Source organism: Molossus molossus, unplaced genomic scaffold (assembly GCF_014108415.1).
Source record: "Molossus molossus isolate mMolMol1 unplaced genomic scaffold, mMolMol1.p scaffold_m16_p_7, whole genome shotgun sequence".
NCBI classification, from domain to species: Eukaryota; Metazoa; Chordata; class Mammalia; order Chiroptera; family Molossidae; genus Molossus; species Molossus molossus.
The window spans coordinates 7393380-7418038 of record NW_023425401.1 but is presented as its reverse complement, the minus strand read 5'-3'; the positions used below and the strand labels follow the sequence as shown (position 1 = coordinate 7418038).

The following is a 24659-nucleotide window of genomic DNA, read 5'->3' as shown; positions in this document are numbered from 1 at the left end:
ATGCACAACAGCAGATATTTATATTGTTGAGCTTTGTTTTGGCAGTTTTATATTTTACTGTTTAATTGTTGGAGGAAGTGTTGTTTTATTATCTTGTTTCTTATGAGAAAGAACTTTGCATTCTCTTTTGGTCATTTGCCATCATCTTTATAATCTGTACACTAATAGATTCCCAATTAGAAATCAAACAGCTCCTTTAGAAACTACTTTTTTGTTTGTTTGTTAATCCTCACCCGAGAATACTTTTTCTATTGAGAATTTTTTTTTTTTTTAAGGGAGAGGAGTAGGGAGGGGCAAGGGGGAGAGAGAAAGAAACATCAAGCCTGCAACTTGGGTATGTGCCCTGACCAGGAATTGAACCAGCAACCTCCCAGTGCATGGGAAAACACCTAACCAACTGAGCCACACCAGCCAGGACTAAACATGCACAAATTTTATGTTAATTTTATCTTAATAAAACCGGGGGGGGGGGGTAGATCCAACATTTAGATTATGTGGTTAAAATCTGAAAAAATTGTTGAGCTTGTCTCATCAAATACCAATTTATCTCAAGGCTAGAGTCTGGAAAAATGGACATTATTCTTAGCAGCTTTTCATGTGTCATTTGTGTCTGGCAAAGAAAAGACTAAGTCATCTATTTTAAGTACTTAAATCCTCAGGGAAAGTGTATCTTACCCACTCCTGTCTGGAGGGTGGTTGGAAGTAACAGAAAGGGAAGTCAGGTTCCAGTTCAAAGATTTATACAAGGTGTGGTAGAGGAAAGGGGAGAGGAATTAACCACAACCAGATGCAGATCTCTTAATGCAAGGAAGGAGATTCCCAGTAAGGGGAGGTCTATCCTTTTTTGCTAAACCTGTTTCTTAAAGTTTTACCTGCTTTCTTACTTGGTCTTCTATGTACCTTTTATGTAAAATCACATTTGATTGGCGACTCTTTTCTGAACTGTTGTTCCTTTTTGGCACCAGTTATGACAACTGATATCTTGTTCCAAGTTGGGGCACACCCTGTTATGTCTTTCTTTTATGGTAATTTATTTTTCTGTTTGCTATAGATTTCTCTGTTTGTAGTCTTGGGAAAACATTATAGATAACTGAATTTTTATGAATGACTAAAAATACAGAATTTCAAAGGTTAATCCTCAGAACTCTTGGTTCACGACAAAGTTTTCATTGATCTAAGGAGACATAAAGACAATTTTCTGAAATCTTCTGAAGTATTTTCAAAAAATATTAATAATAAATTTATTTGGTTATCTCTTTTGTACTTTGTTCATATGTCCTTTCATAAAAATATAATTGAGTGTTGTTTTTGGATGTTTGGTTTTAATGCTCCTACTAGGTAAAATATTGGTAACTATTGTTTATCAATATTTTTGGAAGTTTTTATTGCTATTTGAAACCTATTTAAATGAAACTCTTTTGGAAAATTTTGTATGAAAATTGCTACATATCTGTATATATAGTGGCCTACCAACCAAGGAGCAACAGTATATAAGTGTACTTGCAAATGTGTTTCTTCAGGAAAGACCACACATAATTTAAATGAAATGTGGTTGTCTTCCATGGGTCATGTAACATAACCAACTACAGTAGACCCTTACTGGGTCAGCCTTTGTGGTCCTCGCTGTGATTCTGTTGGACACATGAAAGGATGAGTCATCTGGTGGCTTTCAGGAGCTAGAACCTCTGAAAGAGAGCCCTAGGAGAAGCCAGGCTCTATCTGTGGATTTCAAGTTATGTCAGAACTTTTCTTTTTTTCTTCAATCTTCACCAAGCCCTTTTATTTTTTTGGTTGAGTTGTTCCAGATTTCTCTGACAAGTTTACGTTTGTAAGATTTAATGTATCCAAGTTTGAAGAAGAGTTTCCCATTAAAAAGCAGGCAGGTAATGTAATTTAAATGTTTTGTTTTTTTTCCCCAACCATCTAATAGAAAAAGTTTTATTTGGAAAAAATTAAATGTGATGACAAGTGATCCGTTTTCCTCTGTTTTCTACATTTCAAATATAATCTTGTATTACTTTTAAATATCACTTTAATAGAGATGACCAGAAGTGGGGCAGTGATTTACTTAAAAATTATAGAGATTTGCAGAAGATCATTTTGACTGGTGAGAGGTGTCAAAAATTCCATTTATAGATATATGTGACTATTTTTTTAAATACAATACTGGAATGTCTATTCATTTGGTCAGGAGTCGTATTTTTATAAGGCCAAAAACTTAAAATATCTTAAATTGTGAAATATTACAAATTTCTTATGAAAGTACACATATTTAAATAGGTTTAGAAATTGGAGCAGGCTATAAGAAGATAATTGCACCACATATTTATTTTTATAATTTGGTGTAATGAGTAGTAACAGAATTTTAGAAAAGAAAATAACATTAATAGATTTTGCCATAAACTTTTGTGTTAGGGCACATTTTGTTTTGTTTTTTTTTGGAACGTGCCCCTAGCCGCTAAGGCCTAGTGGGAACTGAACCCGGGACCCTTTGGTCCGCAGGCCGAAACTCCAGCCGCTGAGCCAAACCGGCCAGGGCTAGGGCACATATTATAAAATCTATGAATTTGCCTTCAGTTGCTGCTTTTTGGTGTAGTTCACTCTAAGTATGCTAAGTCTCTGTATTTTTTGTTCTTTAGATAAGACAGTTGAAGGCATGTAAGTGGCTATTTGTTTTTTCAAAGATATAGCAGGTTTAGAATGTAGGGATTTTTAATATTTAAATTTAAAAGCAAATTTCAAAATGTTATAGCATGTTTCTCTGCTATAAAAGTGTTCCAACCCCCCCCCCCAGTTGTTTAAGTAATAATATCAATGACAGTGTTTTCTCTTTAAATTTACATGAATTGCCTTCTTCCTCCCAAGGATAAAATTAAAAGAGCATTTTATAGATAGGTAATTATAAGTAGGAACATATGTTTAACTTTAAAATCACAATTCTGGCCCTGGTTGGTTTTGCTTAGCAGTTAGAGCATAGGCCCCAGGACCAAAGAGTCTTAGGTTCGATTCTAGTTAAGGTCACATACCTTGGTTGTGATTTGGTCCCCTGCCCTGATCGGGTCCTGTGGGAGGCAACCAGTTGATGTCTCCCTCCCTCCCACTAGATCTGAAGATAAATGAAAAATATCCTGGGGTGAGGATTTAAAAAAAGAAATATCACAGTTCTATCTGAATTTTAATTTTTCAAATATATTTACAGTCTTGAATATTTGAATTTTTTTTTTTTTTTTTTTATCCTCACCCGAGGATATTTTTCCATTTTTTGTTCAGATAGAGCGGGAGGGAGAGAGAGGAAGAGAGAGAGAGAGAAACATCGACGTGAAGGGACACATCGAGTGGCTGCCACCCACACGACCAACCAGGGCCGGGGACAAACTGCAACCGAGGTACATGCCCTTAGCGGGAACCGAACCCGGGTCTCTCCGGACCGCAGGCCGACGCTCTAACCACTGAGCCAAACTGGCCAGGGCTACAGTCTTGAATATTTGTTTTTAAATCACAATATTGTTAGGTAATCTAAGTTGCTTAAACATACATATTCAGTTATTAAGACTGTCAGTTCAAAAATAGTTATTAGATCATTTCTTTTCTAGACTCTAAAAGGTTTTAGGAGGTAGAAGTGAAGTTATAGATAGACCCTTTTTGAAAGTCTGACAACGGGTTTGGGCTCTCTCACCAGAAAAATGCTCCCATGGGTACACACACACATATTTGGCATGTCATGTTAGGGTTTTATTGACACTTCACCCAAGAGATCTGAGGCCATAAAGATGAGAAATATATTATTTAAAAGGGCTTCATCAGCTTTTAATGAAATAATGACATTTACACTTAAAATTTTATTTGTTGACCTCATTTTTTTAATGCAGTTTCTTTTTTTATTTTATTTATTATTTTTTAAAACTTATCTTTATTGAATGTATTACTTATGTCCCTCCCTTTTTTTTCCCCCCATTGAACCCCTCCTCCCCACTTCTGCCCTACTCCTGCCTTCCCCACACTGCTGTCTGTGTCCTTTGGTTATGCATATAAGTTCTTTAGTTTAGCTCTTCTCACCCTCCCTTCCCTCTTCCCTTTGTGGTTCATCAGTCTAACAACCAATTTGTACTTCCTAATTCTGTCACCATTTTCACCCATCCCCCCAGCCCTCTTCTATCTGGCAAACAACAAAAGGTTCTGTGTATCTATGAATCTATTTCTGTTCTGCTTGCTTTTTGTTTGTAGATTCAATTGTTGATGGATATGTATTTATTGCCATTTTATTGTTCATATTTTTGTTGTTCTTCTTCATGAAGACCCATCAACATTTTGTATAATACTAGTTTGGTGGTGATAGACTACTTTAGCTTTTTCTTCTCTGGGAAACTCTTTATATGTCCATCCACTCTAAATAATAGCTTTGCAGGATAGAGTAATCTTGGTGGTAGGTCATTGCTTTTCATCACTTTGAATATCTCTTGCCACTCCTTTCTGCCTGCAAAGTTTCTTTTGAGAAATTGACTGACAGTCTTATGGGAGCTCCTTTGTACGTGACTAACTGCTTTTCTCTTGCTTCTTTTAAGATTCTCTGTCTTTAACCTTTGGCATTTTGATGATGACATGTCTTGGTGTGGACCTCTTCGGGTTCATCTTGTTTGGGACTCTCTGTGCTTCCTGGACTTGTATGTTTGTTTCCTTCACCAAGTTAGGGACGTTTTCTGTCATTATTTTTTCAAATAGGTTTTCAATTTCTTGCTCTCCCTCTTCTCCTTATGGCACCCCCATGTGAATGTCGGCACACTTGAAGTTGTCTCAGAGGATCCTTACACTATCCTCATTTTTTTGGATTCTTTGTTCTGATTGGGTATGTTTTGCTTCCTTATATTTTAAATCAGTGGTTTGCTTCTTAGCTTCACCTACTCTACTGTTGATTCCCTGTAAATTATCCTTTATTTCAGTTAGTACATCCTTCATTTCTGACTGGTCCTTTTTTATCTCTTGAGGTTCTCACTAAATTTCTTGAAATTACCACTAAATTCATTGAGCATCCTTATAACCAGTGTTTTGAACTCTGCATCTGTTAAATTGTTTATCTTCATTTTGTTTAGTTCTTTTCCTGGAGTTTTGTTCTGTTCTTTCATTTGGGACATGTTTCTCTGTCTCTTCATTTTGGCTGCCTCCCTTATTTGTTTCTATGTATTAGGTAGAGTTGCTATGCCTCCTAGGCTCCGTAGGGTGGCCTATTGTTGTAGGTGTTCTGTAGGGTCCAATGGCACAGCCTCCCTGGTCACTCAGCTGGGCTCTTGAGGTGCACTTACCCTTCTGTTGTAATTGAGTCTTGATTGCTGTTGACACATCATTGGGAGGGATTTACTCAGGCTGATCAGCTGCAAGGATTGGCTGTGTCCACTGACCACTGACCTCTGACTACCTTGGAGGATCAGCTGTGCAGAGCAAGACTTATTGCAGCAGGGCTCTCATAAACACTGAATCTACTCCTTGAGTATGCCACCTATGGAGGTGGTTGAGTGGTGGTGCTTTGACATGGTCTGAAGCTGTCCACTGAGTGTGCTGGCTCTGGGGCAAGGTCAATCTCTGCCTGTGTTCTTCCTGGGACCACCAGGCATAAGCTACAAAGCAGTCTACAGATGGTTGCTTCTTGTGCTGGTCTTAGAGGTACCCAGGCAAAGCCAAGTATGCACCAAGGCTGGCTGCTTCTAGTGCCAGGCCTGGGGCCATGCAGCAAGAGGTATGGGGCTCACTAAGGCGAGGTGCTGCTTGTTTGAGATATTTTCGGAAAATTAGTCTCGATGTGGCTTCTTCTTTAATTTTGTAGTTGTAGAACTTCCATTCAGCTGGATTTCGGGTGGTTCTGAATGATGGTTGTTCTGTAGTTTAGTTGTAATTTTGATGTGGTTGTGGGAGGAGGTGAGTACCATTTTCCTACGTCACCATCTTGACCTGAAATCTGAATGCAGGTTCTTGTTCTAAGTTCATGTTTGGCTTAGTTTCATTTACAGAACTTCTGATTCATTGCTTAATTGTTAAACTATACTGCAGATTTGTAGATTTCTTTTGGTGAAGAAATATCCTTTAGTCAAATAACACTTTATTCTAATTCACACTAACTGCAAAAACAAGTCATCTTGATCATAGCAGAATATCACGTATTTGTTCTTCCTGTTTTGATAAGAAAAAACAGTCGCCAATATTCTGTCATGTTGTTCTTGTTTAATATTTTCTAAGCTCTCTTGTCTTCCTTCTTGATAGAAAAGAGTGTGGTAAGGGTCAGAAATAGTCAGCCTCATGAGGAGAGAAGTCAGCATATGCAGTATGTCAAACCAGGATTAGTGACTAGCCCTTGAAGTTACGGGTGAAATTGAAGACCTGATTTTGTTTTTCAGCCATGATTTCATTTTAAATCACTTAATTGAAATAAAATTTATAATTTAAAATGTAAAATTCAGTAGTCAAATCCTGTTTTTGTGGAGGCCAAATAAACGTTTTATCAACGGAGTCAGAAAAGACCCTACCTCTTACGTTGTTCCAGTGTTTTGAATGGTGTTCAGAGCCCCTAAAAGCCTCAGAGCTCACTTTTCTCTCCTCCCTGGGGCTGTAATAGGTTACCGGTACGCTGGCATTCTCTCAGGTCTATAAATCTATGTTAAGTCTTCACATACATATGTTCATTAGTATTATTTTTCAACATGAATATTTTGAACAAATTCGTGCAGAGATTTGCCTTTGGATTTTAATGTCAATGGAATACTGAACTACTTTTCTTTAACTATGTGTCTATCTTCTGACATACTAAAAGTAATTATCAAGATATTTATTTGCTTCTGATTCTGCGTATTTTTGTTTATGTTTTATCACTGTGAACATCTTGAAAAATTAAGAAGTAAAATACTTGAGTTAGGTGGAATAAATTTTCAAGAGCATCAAAGTTATCAAAGTGGACTAGAAATATTCTGCATTTCTAAATGAAGAATGTTCTAGGTATTGCCTGGTAGTCGTTTCCAGCATGTCATTTCAGTTACCAAAATAAGTTTGAGTTACTGTTAATTAACAGTATACTTGTAATGTCAGTAGTTGTCTTAGAAGAAGAGATTTGTAACACTTGGAGATTTGTAGAACTAAAAATATTCTACATATATTAACTTTATTAACTCAGTTCCTTTTTCACGTTAAAATTTTGTTTAAAGAAAGTACAAAATGAAATGATTTTTTACCTAATTTTTCATTCTGTGAATGTATTTTGGAATGTTTCCTTTCCATTTTCCTTCTACACTTTACTTAATGGGTCATCTTTAGGTTTCCTATGCACCAGGTTTGGAGAAACACTCTACTAACTGTTGCCTTTTTTTTTTTAGATCAATTTTTATTATAATTATTTACTAGAGATTTAAGTTTTGATAAGGAATTTTGTGGAAATTTTAGATGATAAATATACATTTTTAAAGAACTTTTAACACATTTATACATGAAACTTCACATTTGTGTTTGAGGTTATTTAACATGGTGTCAGAATAATTGAAAAATTATTTACAGACTTACTTTTAAGAAACAGAAAGCAGAGATTTTAGTAATGGCATCCAGTATCTCATTTGTTTTCATCACTCAGAGTTTTTTGTTAAGTCTATTTCTGGATGTGTAATGATGATTCTTCATGTTCATAACAGGAGCCCTCTGGCACAAATGGAAGAAGAAAGAAGGGAGCATGTAGCTAAGATGAAGAAAATGGAGATGGAGATGGAGCAGGTGTTTGAGATGAAGGTCAAAGAAAAGGTTCAGAAACTGAAGGACTCTGAAGCTGAGGTAATCAACCTAGTATATTCACTTCGTATGGACGCAGTATTCCTTTTCAGAATAATATTGTTAATAAAATTCATAGACAATATAACTTCTCTGTAAATATTTTTCCAAATTGAATATAATACTCTATGTAATAAAATGGAGAAATAAAAGCAAGCACTGTGTTTATAATAAAATATATAATTCATTTTGTATGCGGACACAAGTATACTTGGTAGAAAGACATAAGTCAGAATAATTATAATGAATTATAATGCGCAAGTTATGAAAAATGAAATTATTAGCCATTTCATATATTCAGAGTAAGAAACGTGAAAAGGTTTTGAGTGGATATAAGAATAAAAAGTAGTGTTAGGATAATAATAGATCAGATATATTTGCATGTGCATGAGAAAGAAACTTCTTTAATTGAACTAAAAATATGTCAAAGTAAATTACAGTCCAAAGAGAGAAAATGAAGGAAAGTGGCATTTTTGTTTTAAAAACTATGGATAAACACAAAATAGATTAGTGATTTTAGTATGAAGTTTTCTCAGCATAGATTTATCATTGTGCTCAAAATTATTTTTAAATATATGGGATGACGCCCTGGCCTGTGTGGCTCCATGGTTGAAGTGTCAGCCTCCACATCAAAGGGTTACAGGTTTGATCCCGGGCCTTGGTCGGGGTGTGTGCAGGAGGCAACCAATTGATATGTCTCTCTCACATCAATGTTTTTTTCTCTCTCTCTCTTTCTCCATCCCCCCCCCCCACCCTCCCTCCCTTCCTCTCTTCCACTTTCTCTAAAAAGCAATGGAAAAAATATCCTTGGGTGAGGATTAATTAACCAAAAAAGAAAGAAAGAAAGAAAAGAAATATAGGATGACATTAATATGAAATATTTAAGGAGATTCAGATCTATTCTGTTACATCCTTACAGAAGATCTCGTTGCTTTTGTAATTATTGCATAAAAAAAAAAACACTGAAACCCTCTTTTACTTAATACATAATCCATTAACCAAAAGTAATCCATTGATTGAGTAGACAACATCCATGGAGTAAGTATTCAGTAATTTGGAGGGCATGTTTTTATTCCACATTAGAATTCTCTTACATTACTGGGCTTTTCATAAAATCTCTTATTTAAAAACAAACAAACAAAACCTTTCACTGTTGTTAAATTGTCACAGACTTAAATCAGTGGGAATATGGAACAATTCCTCCTGGTTTGAGATTGCCAAGTAATGTAGGACTAGCATCCTGGCACCTGTTATTAAGATGAAATTTTGGGCCCTGGCCAGATTGGCTCAGCAGTCAGAGTGTCGGCCTGCGGTCTAGAGAGACCAGGGTTCGGTTCCCGATAAGGGCATGTACCTTGGTTGCAGTTTGTCCCTGGCCCTCATTGGGTCGTACAGGAGGCAAGCACTCAATGTGTCCCTTTCACGTCAATGTTTCTCTCTCTCTCTCTTCCTCTTTCTCCCTCCCACTCTATCTGAACAAAAAATGGAAAAATGTCCTCGGGTGAGGATTTAAAAAAAGAAAAAGAAATTTTGGAGATTAAGTTTAGTCTTTTTATTTATCAGCTTATTATTAAATCTATGCATCTGAGTCTCGATAGCTTCACTAATTAATAAATAATTCATATCAGAAGGGAAATAAAAACAGGAGTAATCACGAATCTGTTATCTCCACACTTTGATTTCTCATTGCAAATCTAAAAGTAGTTTAATTTATATTTGATATACAAATATTTTAGGACCTACTGCCAAGAGTAAATGTTATCAACACATATAAATCATGAAACCGTAACCAAAGAACCCTTCCAGAGTTTTTATGATGACTGTGAATGGTGAATCAGAGTTTTGAGAAACTTAATTTACTCTTTTGAAGGATGAAATCTTTCTTAGCATTGAAAGGACCTACCTGTAAAGAAATCGAGGCCAAGTTTCCCCTAATGCTGTAAAGCCATATAAATATGCGTATAAGTGAAGAAGCCTGTTTAACCTTGTTTAATACAGCTTTTTCTGATGTTCGTCTCTGCTAGAAATATTTGGAGCACAGCTCCTAGTACCCAGGAGCACAGGGTATCAGGCACAGTACTGAGCATCTTTCATGTATTATGTCATTTAATCCACAGCACAGCCCTGTGAGGTAGATATTAGTTTTATTTCACTTGATATGAATATTTATATATTTGACTGCAGATACAGTAATGTGTTTGATTATAGATGCTACCTTAGACAGCCCAGGAGGTGTTTTGTAAAATATACAAGTAGTATTGCCTTTCTAAAATCTGAAAAATTCTGAACTGTGCAACACATCTTACCCCAGGGTATTTTGAGAGTGAGGAATTGTGACCTGTTCTTTTGACATAGATGCAGTTCATAGAAAAGACACTTATGTAATAGAAATGTAAAGGTAAACAATGATGAATACCTGTGAACCTACTGCCCAGTTTAAAATAAGGTATCATCAGTATCAGTCTCTCTTCTTCCCAGAGGTAACTATTCTGAATTGTGTGTGTTTGATTTCCTTGCTTTTTTAAAATTTTTTTAAGAAACTAAGGGCATTTTTTTTCCTGTTTTCTGACATTTTTTTAGTACTTCGTTTATGATCATCAAGATGTTACCTCAGATTTGTTAAAATTTATCTTAGATGTAGGAATTGCATGAAATATCTGCAATAAGAATGAATATGAAGTCACTTTGTGGGTTTACAAAATAATTAAGAAAGCAAATTGTATGCAAAGTTATAATCCAAATTCAAGATGTTAACTCACCATTGTAATATGATCTTTAATAGAGCATAATTTCTGCACATCTGAAGATTTTGAATAGTTCTTAGGTCTTCAGTGTAGTTAGATTAAATCTGATTTTGTGTGTGTGTGTGACTGTTTTCTTCAGAAGTAGGTTGACTAGTGCCTAAATGAAATTATTTAATGAACCATTATATAAGCTCTTTATTTTTGAAGTTACTTTACATGAGTAAAGTTACATACTCATGAGTTACTTTACTTTGAGCCAGCATTCTTTATAGCATTGATTCTCAGTGTAGGAAGAAACACCTGCATTTAATCTCACTGGGGGCCCTGGCCAAGTAGCTCAGTTGGTTTTAGAGCATCATCCTGATACGCCAAGATTGTAGGTTCAATCTCTGGTCAGGTCACATATAAGAAGCGACCATTGAATGCATAAATAAGTGGAACAACAAATCATTGTCTCTTTTTCTTTCACTCTCTCTTTCATCAATCAATACAAAAAAATTTACCCTGGCTCAGCTGTTAGAGCATCAGCACAGACCAAATGGTCAAGGGTTCAATTCCCAGTCAAGGGCACATACCTAAGTTGCAGGTTCAATCCCTGACTCAGGTTGGGGTTGTGCAGGAAGCAACCAGTCAATGTGTCTCCCTCTCTCTCATCAATGTCTCTCTCTCTCACCCCCCTCTGTTTCTCCCACTTTTGCTCTCTCCCTCCCTCCTTTGTCCCTTCCACTCTGTCTTAAAAAATCAATGGAAAAATCTCTTCGGGTGGGGATTAACAAAACAATTCAAAAGTCACTGCGGTTTGTTGACAGTGATTTCTAGATATAGCATCTAGAGTTTCTACTTCAGTCAGGTGAGGTCCAAGATTCTATGTTTTAATAAGCACTCCAGGTGGTTTATGTGAAGACTTAATATTTTTTATTGACTTTATTTAGTTTATATTGGTTAATAAAATTATATAGGTTTAAGGTATACAGTTCTATAATATATCATCTGTATATTGCATTCCATCCCAAGTCATGTCTCTTTCTGTCACCATTTATCCACCTTTACCCTCTCCTGCTTCCCCACCCCCATTTCCCTCCGGTAGTGACCACACTAAAGACAGACATTTGAGAACTACGTTTCAAAAAAGTCAGAGGACCTTCCCATGATCTTGGAACTCAGGTCCTTATCTACCTGCTTTTTTCCTACTTGTCTTAGCTTTCTGAACTTCGAATTAAGAGACAGGTTCCAATCCTAGGTTTCTGGCTAATGATCATGGCAAGTGACTTATATTCTAAACTGTTTACAGTGGGAGGAAGCACTGATGTCTTCCCTGGTGAGCTTCCTCCATGTTCAGTGAGTGTGGAAAATGAGATAGGATATGTCTGGTATAAAGTACTACAAAACTGTAAGTTTGTTGCACTTTTTCCCCATTTCTCAAGATTATTCTCTTGGGCCAGTGACCCTTTTTTGGGGGGTGACAAGTCCTACAGGAAAAGGAATCATAGTGTTTCCATATGGTATTCTGAATTTATAGCACAAGAACTCAGTGCTCATACTTCGAACATTAGGATGGATGAAGCCTACTTTGCTCCTGAGTTCTTAACCAATTTTATTTTATACACTGTGCTGTGATTTAGCTCCAACGGCGCCATGAGCAAATGAAAAAGAATTTGGAAGCACAGCACAAAGAATTAGAGGAAAAACGTCGTCAGTTTGAAGATGAGAAAGCAAACTGGGAAGCCCAACAACGTATTTTAGAACAGCAGAACTCTTCAAGGTAATTAATGCAGATTCCCAAGAAATGTGTGTATTAATGTTTTAAAGAATTATTTTTCTATTTAAAAACATAAGGATAATATTTTAAAAGATATCACCCATTATGCATCCTAAGTACAATTATTTTCATGGATGAATATTTTTATATAGATGAATATAATCTAATATAACTATATATTTTTTACTACAAATATTTTCCATGACTTAACAATCTTCATAACTATAATTTAGTAGCTTCAAAGCATTCTGCCCAGTTGACTCATCATAATCAATTTCTTACCTCCTTCCTCCAATTCTTTGGACATAATGGTTGTGTTCAGTTTTTTGTGTGCATAGAAAACACTGCCATAAGGTTCTTTTATACATTTGGAGGTATGTTTTAATTGTATTGAATTGTTTATTTAGGATAAAGTTCTTAAGATAAAATTTTGGATACAGTTGGCCCTTGTTTATCACGGTTAATCAGTTCCAGACTCTACTGCGATAAATGAATTTTCGCAAAGTAGGATTCTTTCTTTATATCAGTGGTTCTCAACCTTCCTAATTCTGCGACCCTTTAATACAGTTTCTCATGTTGTGGTGACCCCCAACCATAAAATTATTTTCGTTGCTACTTCATAACTGTAATTTTGCTACTGTTATGTCTTAGGCGACCCCTGTGAAAGGGTCGTTCGACCCCTAAAGGGTCGCGACCCACAGGTTGAGAAGCACTGATTTATATACTAGTATACTACATTTGAAAAAACCACGGTAGAGTGAAGCCGCGAAAGTCGAAGCGCGAAGTGAGGGACAACTGTATCTAATTCTTAATGCAGTTAACAGGTTGCTGACACTTTATTTATAAAAACCTCAGTAATATTTGTACCGTGGCTTTTTAAAAATTTTCCTCATTAGTCCCATTAAAACTGAAAATGTTGAATTGCTGTAAGGATTCTACAATTTACCCTCACAGCTAAACGTTTTCATAATTAGACATTTGTTCTATTAACTTTCCCCAAGGAAGAGGAAAATGTATTTGTAAAAGCAAATGGCAGTAGGAGAAAAGCGTACTATTAGATTTCAGTTGATTTTTTTTAAAATTTGCACTATTTTATTTGAGAATTGTTTTCATATGTCGAAAAGGGGTTTTTGTCATATGTTTACTGTATTTATCCTGAAATTTTGCCAAATATTTTATTGTCTAAGAAAATACTGTTACAGACTAGCATTGTCCTCATTGTTTACTTCTAAGTGTTTCAATTTTTCAAGTGAAAAGTAGTGTTTGAAAATCCAACACAGTTGTAGTTGGGCTAGCTATTGCTACCATATGTTGTTTATAACATAGTTGGTCATTTTGATTGTTTTCCTTTAATCATTTAGAACCTTGGAAAAGAACAAGAAGAAAGGGAAGATCTTTTAAACCCTCTATTGACCACCAGTTACGTAGTTGCCAATATGCCAGCTTGGACATCAGTGTTTGTTGGATCCGTTTGACCAATTTGCACCAGTTTTATCCTTAATGATGGATTTAACAGCATGACAAAAATTATTATTATTTTTTTGTTCTTGATGGAGATTAAGATGCCTTGAATTGTCTAGGGTGTTGTGTACTTAGAAACTAACAGCTCTAAGTACCTTTCCTACATTTTCTTTTTTTTTATTAAACAGATGTCTTCAATTTAATGCAAGAAAACATTTTACTATTGTACAATCATGTTCTGGTGGTTTGACTGTTTACAGGATATTCCAGAATAAAAGGACTCTGAAAGGTTTTCACTGAGGATAAATTGCCATAATATGATGCAAACTATGCTTCTCTATGATAATTATAATACAGAGGTTCCATCCAATGCAGCATATACAATAATGTAATTTAGTCTAACACAGTTGACCCTATTTTTTGACACTTCCATTGTTTAAAAATACACATGGAAAAAAAAACCTATATGCTTACAATGCACCTAGAGCTTTTTTATAACAGCCTTTTTTTGTTTGTTTGTTTGTTTGTTTTGGATTCTTTAAATATATATTATTCTCATTTAGTGCCCTCTTTAGCCAGAATCTCATTACTGCTCATTTTTGTAATAACATTTAATTTAGGTATTTTCCATATATTGGCCCTGCTAAAATAGAATATAGCATCTTTCATATGGTAGGAACCAACAAGGAAACTTTTTCTTTAATTCCCTTTTTACACTTTATGGTAAGTAGCAGGGGAGAAATGCATTTATAGTTCATTTCTAGGCAAAATTGTGGAGCTAACGACCAACCTATTTCTACCCATGTGCAGTCTCTTTATTTTACTAGAAATGAGAATCATGGCCTCTTGAAAAGAAAAAAAGTCACCATTCTGCATTTAGCTGTATTCATATATTGCATTTCTGTATTTTTCTGTTTGTATTGTAAAGAATTCACATAATAAACAATGTTGTGATGTAACAGATTGTGGGTCTTAATATTCTACAGTTGGATCCGTTTGACCAGATTCAGCTTGAATCTGTCCGATCCACCATTGCACCTCTTGTCTTTTCTTTTGTCTGTCTGTTTCACTCAGAATGTGTACATGTTGATTTTCTTGCTTTTTTATTGATTTTTAGAGAGAGAGGAAGAAACATCGATGTGAGAGTGAAACATCAATTGGCTGCTTCTGCATGCCTCCTGCCCCTACCCCCAATTAGGGATCGAGCCGGCAACCCAGGCAGATGCCCTGACCTGGAATCGAACCAGCAACCTTTCGGTGCACAGGACAATGCCCAACCAACTGAGCCACACCAACCAGGGCCATGTTGGGTTTCTTAGGAGATTCAGTGTCTCTACGCATTACTCTCTCTAATTAATATATTATTTCCTGAGAACAAATCCCAGCTCATTCATTATAAGTCTCTGGAATCAGAACTTTTTTTATCTGAAAAGAGGGTGGTGTAATTTTTTTTCACCAACATCAGATTATGTAGATTTTAGCATAATGCTTTACGGTGTGTGAAGTACTATAATGAATGCATACCTGTTCATTGCCTTTGAAAGTTTCACCATGTCTGTTACTGTTTTAAATTAAGGATCCAAGCAGTAGGAAGTAACTAATAATTCCAATTAGTTAATATTTTTGTTTACTTCAGAGGCTGAAGGATTTAAATAAACCAGTGTGCTGGAAAGATTCTATTGCTTTTAAAAGATACATAGATCTAAAATGTAAAATATATACAGTCGTCCCTCGTTTATTGCAGTTAATCCATTGCAGACTCTAGCAGTTACACCTGGTGTTGAAGAATTTCTGGGGTGCTCAAATACATAGGCCTACAGTCCATACGTACAGTAATTTTAATTGTAATACAGAATGTATAATTGACTCAGATAACCAAGCGCACGCTGTATCATTTTCACTGTCTCAATCAACTTTTTAATGAATATATTTGAAAAAAAACGCGATAGAGTGAAGCCACAAAAGTCAAAGTGCGAAGTGGTGAGGGACAACTGTATTAGGAAGGGTTGTGACTTGTAAATTCACCCCAAGCAGATTTCATGGGGCATCTAAAACATGATTTAGGGATCCCACAGTAAACATTTATCTTCACTTGCCCATCACTAGTTGAAAATTGTCTTGGGAATGTGTTGTTATCTAAAATGCCTTTTGCCATTGGATAGCATAACATGGTGTGATAGGCTTTTAAAAATAAATTGGCTGTTATTCCAAGACCAGAATATGTAGGGGCGGCGGGGGGAGAGGGGTGTTTTTGTTCTTGTGTTAGAGAGATTGGGTTAATACCTCTACCAACAGGTTTGGTTGTAGGGAGTTACGAACAACATACTGAGTTTGGAGAATGAAAAATGTATACAGACCACTTGCCTGACTGGTGAAGTGCTACTGCTTCTAGAGACGGGTTCTCATGGTTACCAGTAAAAAATTTTGTCCATTGTGATGTCACCTTTATTCTGCCACCTAGTGAAAATGTTCACAAGTCTTTATCCATGTTATGCGTACGATTTTCCTTGACTCTGATAAAGGAGCTATGCAACTTTCCTGGGTCTTTCGATTGGCTTCAGGCTTTTCAGCATGTTGAAGGCTATTTTTGCCATCGGCCTGTGGGTTTCTTCATGATACCTGTAACATTCAGGTAAGCATAAGGAAAGGTCAGCGAACGGCAGTGCCCAGGCCCTTTGTCAGAGGCATTATCTAGTTGAAGTAGCTCATTAACCACTTAGGTATCGGGATTGACCAAGTAACCACTAGTCCCAGTGCAGGTTGGGTACCGCGTGGTAGAGTTTTACTGCCACCTAGTGGAGTGAGATCTAGTTTCATTATCGAGTTCATGAGGAACGGAGGCTGAGAATCGGATGTGTGGCTTATTCACGTGCAGCTCAGTCTGTGATCTTGGAAGCTGAGGAGACACACACTCCTGCCTCTCAGAGCCATTAGCTCATCACACATAACCACCTTCAAATTCTGAGTTCCTGACCTTTCATGCCTTTCGAGTCCTCTGGGAGAACCGGGCCTAGCAATGTGGTCAGGGTGTGGTGGGGAGGAAGAGGGGAAGGGGAGGCTGGCCTGGTGCGGCGCACGAGCAGGAGGGGGGAAGAGTTCAGCGCTCCCCCCAGGCCCCGTGAGTTACCTGGCCCGTCCGCTCGGGGGCCGCCCATGTAGGTGGCATGTGGATTAGTGAGGGTCCCGCGGCCACATCTCCAGGGACGTCCTGCTGGGGACCGCTGTGCGGCCTGCCAGGCGTGAAGGGAGACTCATCTGCCACTCAGGAAACTGGAATCCTCTCTGATGTAAATAAAAGTCAGTGTATTTCATTCAGGTGGTTCTCCCTGCTCCTTTTGAGATAATAGTAACACTTCCTAAGTTCTGGGCAGTAAGCTACACAGTCGTGCATTATACTCATTTCACCCTCACCAGGTACCAGTGTCGTCCTTTTTCAGAGTGGAAATGGGTTTGGAGGTGTTTGGTGACTTCGATAGACAGGTGGTGACAGGTGGAGCTGCTGTGTGAACCAGGCTTGGTGTCACCAGGGCCTGTGCACCTCGTCATGCTGGCGGCCCCGTGTGCCGAAGACTCGTCCTCCGGCGTCAGACCCCAGCTCTGTAGCTGTGCCTGGGACTTCTCCCTGTGAACATTGGTTCCTTCGCTGCGGAACAGGGCAGCCACACCTCCCTTGCTGGTTCGGGGTGCAGATTACTTCTGACTGACGTGTGAGGGGTCTGGACTCAAATGACGTTTGCATGTTGCAGAAGTGGTGGGGTGAGGCCGTCACAGGTCAGGGGTATTGTTTCCCCAGTTCGGGTGATGTTTCAGGACGTCCGCATGGTGCTGTGATAGGTCTCTGGGCCTGCTTTGTACATGGGGCTAGCCCGTTGGAGTTTGCACACGAAGCATGTTTCAACAAAAGGGCACACCACGGAAATACAGGGAATAAGGGGAAACAGGCATTTGTGGTGCCAGTAACGGCTTATAAAATACTCATTCTTGGCCAATGATGCTGAGATGGTTTATCCAAGTATCTCTGACGAAAACATTGCTGCTTTTCAAGCAAATCTGGTTCCCATGATTCGGGGTCAATCCACAGAATGTTCAAAGTGGAGTGTCAGCTGTTTTCGGCAGAAAATCGGCGCTGACAATTTCCTGTGTTCTTTAGGAGCCTTTCAAAGCGTCACGGGAAGAATGAAGACTATTCTTGGCCCGAACCCTTGCCCCATGGGGTGCTGGGCCCAGCCCAACAGCCTGGTGTTAGCAGAGGAGGGTCGAGTGAAAGGGGACCTTGTTCTGCGCCAGGCTCTCAGGGTAGCCCCCCCGCCCCCCCGGCCACACAGGACCACTGTTCGGGGCGCAGTGTTTGTGGACCTGCTGACATCTGATGCCGCGCAGGCTTTTGGAAATCCTCTGGGGTGGGCAGAGGGAGTGGTTCACACTCTGAGAACAGGCATCAGTGAAGACCTGGCATCAGAGGGGCTGCCAGAGGGGGCTGGTGAGGCCGCTAAGAAATGTCTGTTTTTTCTCCCTCTCTCCAAAAGGGGAGGGAGGCTGCTCAGCTTCCTGGCATCCAGGTGTGTTGCAAGGAGCAGTTCACCCTGGATGTTTACAAGGAAACATCAAACCACAGCGCCCCCGGGGAAAGGTCTGGTCACCCAGACGTGGACTACTGGACTGACTTGGTCTAACAGAGTTGCACTGGGCTCTCTCGAACATAACGTGTGCTCCACTTGACGGCAGGCACAGAAAGGTTCCCGTGTCTCGGCTAGGCCAGTGATGTAAGCATCTTGGCAAACGCTGGGTGCGGCAGTGGGTGCTCCGGCACAGACCTGGGCTAATGGGAGCTCTCCCCCTTACTTTGCATACGTCGAGGGATATATATTTGGTGGGAGCAGTCAGTTTTCCTAGGGATGAACTCCACACGTGAGTATACAGATCTGTGGCTCAGTGTGGGTTACTTTCAAAACAAACTAACAAAACAGTGTTGAAATGAACATTTCAGGAACACAGTTCTTTCACTCAGACACCAAAATAAAACCCTCCTTAGGCCTTTAGGTTACTGGGTACCAGGAACTCAGGTCGGCCTTTTCTGTCTCAAACCTCCACTTAATTTGAGCCGCGTCAGATGGACTGCATCCCTCAGAGGCAGGTGCTGGGAGGTGGAGCAGGGGCCGCTGGGCCAGTGCAGCTCTGACCTCAGGTGGGACCGGCCCAGAGCTAGATTATGTCCTGAAGAGAGCGGCGTTCTCTCCCACTTGTACTGGGAAGACTAATGGCCTCATCCCGCCCAGTGTGCACATTTCAGCAGTATTCGAACTAGGAAGAATACCTGTTGATCAAGGGAGAGAGCGCTCACCTGAAACTCCGAGGGAAGGGAACAGAAGTCAGAAAAGTGCAGCAACAACATCTGTGGAGTGTCTGGTGTGTACCCAGTCCCTAGGGTCTCCATATTCGCTGAGCCCAGAATTCCAGGATGTGGCCATTTTACCCCTTTTGGGAAACAAGCAGATGAAAAATGCCCTGGGTGATTATGTAACACTCATATCCATGATCTATTGCTACATGCAGCGCCACAAATGCTGCCTGACCTTAGCAACAGTAACATTTGAGCTGTAATGATGACGTGTTATCTTAAGCTTCCGCAGGTCAGGAGGAATCCCTGATGTGCTGGCTGGGAGGTGGCATTCGAGACGTTGGCTTGGGGCTGCAGTCATCTGACGGCCTGACTGGGGCTGGAGGGCCTGCTTCACTCACGTCACTGGCCAGTTGATGTCGAGGCTCAGTCCTTTGCTACATGAACCTCTCCGTAGGGCTGCTTGAGTGTCCTTGTGACATGGCAGCTGGCTGTGTCCCAGAACAAGTGGCCCAAGAGAGAGCAAAGGTGCAACCCACAGTGCCTTGGACGACCTCACCTTGGAAGTCACGCAATGTCATTTCTGCGACGTGCTACTTGTTGCCTGTGCCGCTCAGCCCGCTCCGTGCGGAAGGCAGCTGTACACGAGCTGCAGTAGCAGTAAGGGCACCCACGTGTCACCCGCTGGTAGTCAGGTTTTCGTGCGTACAGATGCTGCAGCAGGGAACATTTCTGCACATGCCTCCCCGCACAGATACGCAAGAGTCTGTCGGTGTGAGGATCAAAATGAGCAGAGCCAGCAGCTGTGTGGTGTCAGTTCTTAAGCCTGTGTCAAGGTTTCTGGGAAGCCTCGGACAGAATGTTTTCTCTCCTGCCACCTCCCCACTCAGACCAGACGTCCCCGCAGGCCCAGCCCACAGCCTGCAGGCTTGCGTCCGGACGGTGTCTCAACCAGAGAATGGGGAGCATCTCTCTCATTGCTTCAGAGTGTGGAAACCCTCGGGGAAGAGCTACGACAGGCCTGGTAGGGTGGGTGGCACAGATGTCACAGAGAGAACCCCTGTGAGCCAGACACCCTGCCCCCACAAACTCGTCTCCAGCCCTGGGCATTACGGGTGAATGTGGCGCCACCCTACTGCCAACCTGGACTTTGACTCAGCCCAACTCACCCCCAGCCCAGCCCCAGCTCAGGGCCCAACAGGTGGGTGGTCCTGAGGCTGTGCCTGTGCTGCCTTCTGCCCCCTTCCCGCCCAGCAGCCCTGAGCCTGGCTCCTTGGGAGGCTGCACCTCCTCCCCCTGGCGGCCCACCAGGGTGTGCTTCACCTGCCTGGCTTCCTGCTGGCACCCCCAGTAGATCGTCAATATCCCCTCCCCACCCACCGATTTGTAATGAACATTTTTCTTCTAATTTTCAGTTTTGGCAAAAAAGTACTTTTTCCCATTGCTGAGCCATTGGCAGCCCCACAGCCCTCACGTTAAATACTTAGCTGTGTATTTCCTAGAAAGAAGGAAATTCTCGTGTAATGGCAGTGCCAACTCACAACGTGAACTGTGATGAGCTGTTAATAAAACAACATGTATAGACCCTCTTCGCTAACATCTTTAACATCGCTAACATCATATGTTTCTGTATTCACAGTTATACACATTGCATTTTGCATGGTACCCCAAAACGCAATTCTAGCTGATGTGCTTTCATGTTCCTTCAAATTAAGGGGATCACCTCACATCCCGGCCTTGGACCCTTCGGTACCAGGAAACCCTGTGGGTTGATGGGATGGAATCAGTGGCGGGATTGACAGGAGAGTGTAGGGGCCAGGCTCCCAGGTCACTTCTCTCTGTGCCGGTGGACAGACGCCCTCCCCTCACCCCCTCCATCCACTTCACCCAACTGGTCAGAGCACCAGGTCCCACAGGGGACAGCTCCGTGCAGACCACTGGTCAGAGCACCAGGTCCCACAGGGGACAGCTCCGTGCAGACCACTGGTCAGAGCACCAGGTCCCACAGGGGACAGCTCCGTGCGGACCACTGGTCAGAGCACCAGGTCCCACAGGGGACAGCTCCGTGCGGACCACTGGTCAGAGCACCAGGTCCCACAGGGGACAGCTCCGTGCGGACCACTGGTCAGAGCACCAGGTCCCACAGGGGACAGCTCCGTGCGGACCACTGGTCAGAGCACCAGGTCCCACAGGGGACAGCTCCGTGCGGACCACTGGTCAGAGCACCAGGTCCCACAGGGGACAGCTCCGTGCGGACCACTGGTCAGAGCACCAGGTCCCACAGGGGACAGCTCCGTGCGGACCACTGGTCAGAGCACCAGGTCCCACAGGGGACAGCTCCGTGCGGACCACTGGTCAGAGCACCAGGTCCCACAGGGGACAGCTCCGTGCGGACCACTGGTCAGAGCACCAGGTCCCACAGGGGACAGCTCCGTGCAGACCACTGGTCAGAGCACCAGGTCCCACAGGGGACAGCTCTGTGCAGACCACTGGTGCTTGATGCTCTCCAGGAGCCCATGGACTCAGACAAATGGCACAGGGCACCCTGAAGGGACACTCAGAGCAGGGCCACAGATGAAAAACTGGCTCCACATGGCTGAGACCCCCAGGCTCCCCTCCCCAGTGTCTAAGGTGTCCCAGTGCCTACCCCCCAACCCCCGTGACTTCTTGCAGCTTGGTGAGATAGAATCCTGTGCCCATCTCTAGGGTGTGGAGGGTGGAAGGGGCTGAGGGTGGTCCAGGCAGCCCTGCAGGCTGGTGGAGACAGGCAGCCCTGCACCCCCTAGCGGCTATCCAGCGCCTTCTCCATCCAGGCCTCCCGTCTCTTGGGGTCCAGCGTGGCCCCCTGCTTCAGTCCCTTGGGACGGAAGGTGGCAGCATCCCCGTGCAGGCTTCAACCCTGCGCTGGGAGGCGGCTATCCTGGGGGCCTACTGTGTGCTGCCTGCCCCTGGCCTCCACATCACTCAGAAGTCAGCTTCAGAAACACTCAGGACCTCCCATTGTTTTTATTTATTTAGAGAAGGGTTTTAAGAATGTTAGAAATTTAACAGACACTTTTTTAACCGTCAAACACAAAGCAGACCTGAACAGTTTGGAGGTTCCTCTCGGAGTGCCACAGAGTTGCCACGTGATGCAGCCACTCGGGTCTGTGCCCCGCCCGTCCGGGCAATGACTACCCAGAAGCCACAGAGGAGGGACTGGAGCCCCGGAGCCTGCACGCCGCGCTCACAGCGCCACCACTCGCTAGAGCCCAGTAAGTGGAAACAGCCGAAGTTGCAGGATGCCACTTACATGAAATTCTCATCGGTGGGGTGCCCCCTGCATCCTCACCTGTTACTGGTGGAGTTCTTGGGGTGCCACAGGGAGAAGAATTTCCTGAGGCCCCCATGGGAGGATGAGGCATCATCGAAAGCCTTATTGATGATGTAAAAGTAAGGGGGGTGCCCTTTCAAAACCCCTCTCCCTCCATCCCGCCATGGGAAAGCCCAGTCTTGTGTTCAGCAGGGCTGGGGTGAAAACCACTGCCGGTCTCGGCTCCGTGGTAAGCCAAGTCCAGGCCAGCATCTGGCCACAGTTTCTTGTGTGTGGAGTGCGTGGCCACAGGCCACACAGCTGCTTAAGGCCACATGGCAGGCGAGTGCGGGCCGCAGAGCCAGCAAGAGTAACCAGGCAAGGGGACAAGAGAGAGAACTCTTTGTCTGGGGATTATAACCAGGAGCTTAACCAATTAACCCTTCAAAGTCTACCACACTTGCATTGGCTCCACACCACTATCCAATGATCTTTTTCCTGGGTTGGACTGATAGGCAAGCACCTTTCCTATATCACCCCGATTTCACTGTGCATGCGCCCATCTCCCCTTTGTGGGACCCCTTCCCCCAGTGATCTTCAGGGAATGGACCAGTGGCTCCATGGGGGTGCGAAGTCGCAGCTTCCTGGTGAAGCTGCCCAGACGGCTGTCTTTATAATGTCCGGCCTTTCTTTGCTTTCTACCTATTATTAATATTAATAACTAGCTAACTACGATGGTTACAATGTATCAAGAAAGGCAAACGTGTAGGGACAGAAAGTGACTAGAGATGAGCAGACCCTGGAGGGCAGAGTTGCTGTCTAACGAGGACAGAGTTTCTTTTTGGGATGTTGAAAGTTGGGAAACAGTGATGATGGCTGTACTACATTGTGAATGTCGTTTACGTCACTGACCTGTACACTTAAACGTGATTAAAATGACAACTTCAATGTTGTATGGGTTTTACCATAATACCTTTAAATAGAAACAGACATTGAGTTGACCTCTCGACCCACCATGCCACCTCCCCGAGGCCAGTTGAGTGACGGCTGGAGTCGGTGTCACTGGAAGGGTAGGATTGGCTCGGACTGCAAACCCACCCAGGATCGCGACCGCAGCCTCCCTCTCGGCAGCCACCAGCCCTGGGAGCACCTCCCGCAGCTGGCTCCCCGGGGGCACACGTGGTGAGACATTCCTGCTCCATTCTTCCCCAGCTCCTTTCCTCTGGCCTCTGACCTCGGCCTGGTCTGGGCTTTAGCATGCTGGCCCCAAGCTTCCCCAAGGCAGAGAGTGACAGTGACTATTCTAGGACCCGGGGCAGCCAGCTCAAAGCGCAGGTCAGCCCAACAGGAGGGAGGCTCTGCTAGCTCCCCAGAGTCCCTCTCTCCTCCTAGGGCTGGTGAGCCACCGTGACCACCTCCTCCTCAGGGACCCCCCCCCCACTCCTCTGAAACCTCCCTGTCCCCTCCGTTGCTCGCTCTACTATTCCTGTCCCTACCTCAGCTCCAGGGCCGCAGGGTCCCACACTCTGTCTCACCTCCTCCCTCCCCAGCCCCTTCAGCTCTGCCACAGGCTCATCACACTTCTGCTCACGTCGCCAAAAAGTGGGGAGAGCAAAAGTGTGAAGTTCAACGTATTTCCCCCACTATCAAAAAGTAGAGCATTCCTGGGGGACCTTCCATAAGCCGGAACAGTGCGAAGCGGAGACTTTGCCTTAGGACGTGTCTCGCTAACAAATGCCCCACCCAAGGGGACATGGGCTCCAGATGCTCACAGATGTTCAGAGCTCAGGCAGCTGCACCGAGTGCGGTTCTGGGGAAGGAGCTGGGCAGGCCCGTCCCCGCCCACGCGTGCGCGTGCCAGCGGCGGCCGAACACGACCGGTGTCGCGCTGCGTCCCTTCTGTAAAAGCAGAAGTCCTGTCTGGATTTCCTCAGGTGACTAAACAGATCCTCCTGCAGGACTTTCCCGAAACAAAGTGGCGCAACAGGAACTGCCGGAAAGCAGGAGACACCTGTGTTTTGAAGAGACGTCAGGTGGTTTATCACGGAAACGAGGATTGTGTGAAATCTGGGACCTTGTTGCCCCTATTTACTGTGTTAAATGTCTTTTCTGAACTGGACACATGAATGGAAGCCTGCCCGGTGGACAGTCTTCTCCCCCAGGGGCTGCTCTCCTGGGGTCTGAGCAGCACTCACGGGAAGAGGGGTCTGGGGGGCGGGGGAGCGGCACTGGAGGGGCGCTCAGGCTGCGCCGGGGGGCTGCCCCCTGTGG

The 24659-nt window shown here is 42.7% G+C and overlaps 1 protein-coding gene across 3 annotated transcripts in view; it reads left to right on the top strand.

Annotated features, from left to right (window-relative positions):
* Positions 1-14717, top strand: part of SEPTIN7 (septin 7) — a 91301-nt gene extending 76584 nt beyond the window's left edge. For 2 of the 3 annotated variants that reach the window (XM_036246570.1, XM_036246573.1), the window contains 3 exons: positions 7662-7797; positions 12161-12300; positions 13659-14713. In XM_036246570.1, the coding sequence (XP_036102463.1) occupies positions 7662-7797; positions 12161-12300; positions 13659-13698 (316 nt within the window). In that variant the 3' untranslated portion in view covers positions 13699-14713. Of the gene's footprint in view, positions 1-7661; positions 7798-12160; positions 12301-13658 lie in introns of all 3 variants that reach the window. The other variant, XM_036246571.1, reaches the window with a different exon arrangement.
* Positions 14718-24659: the final 9942 nt, after the last annotated feature.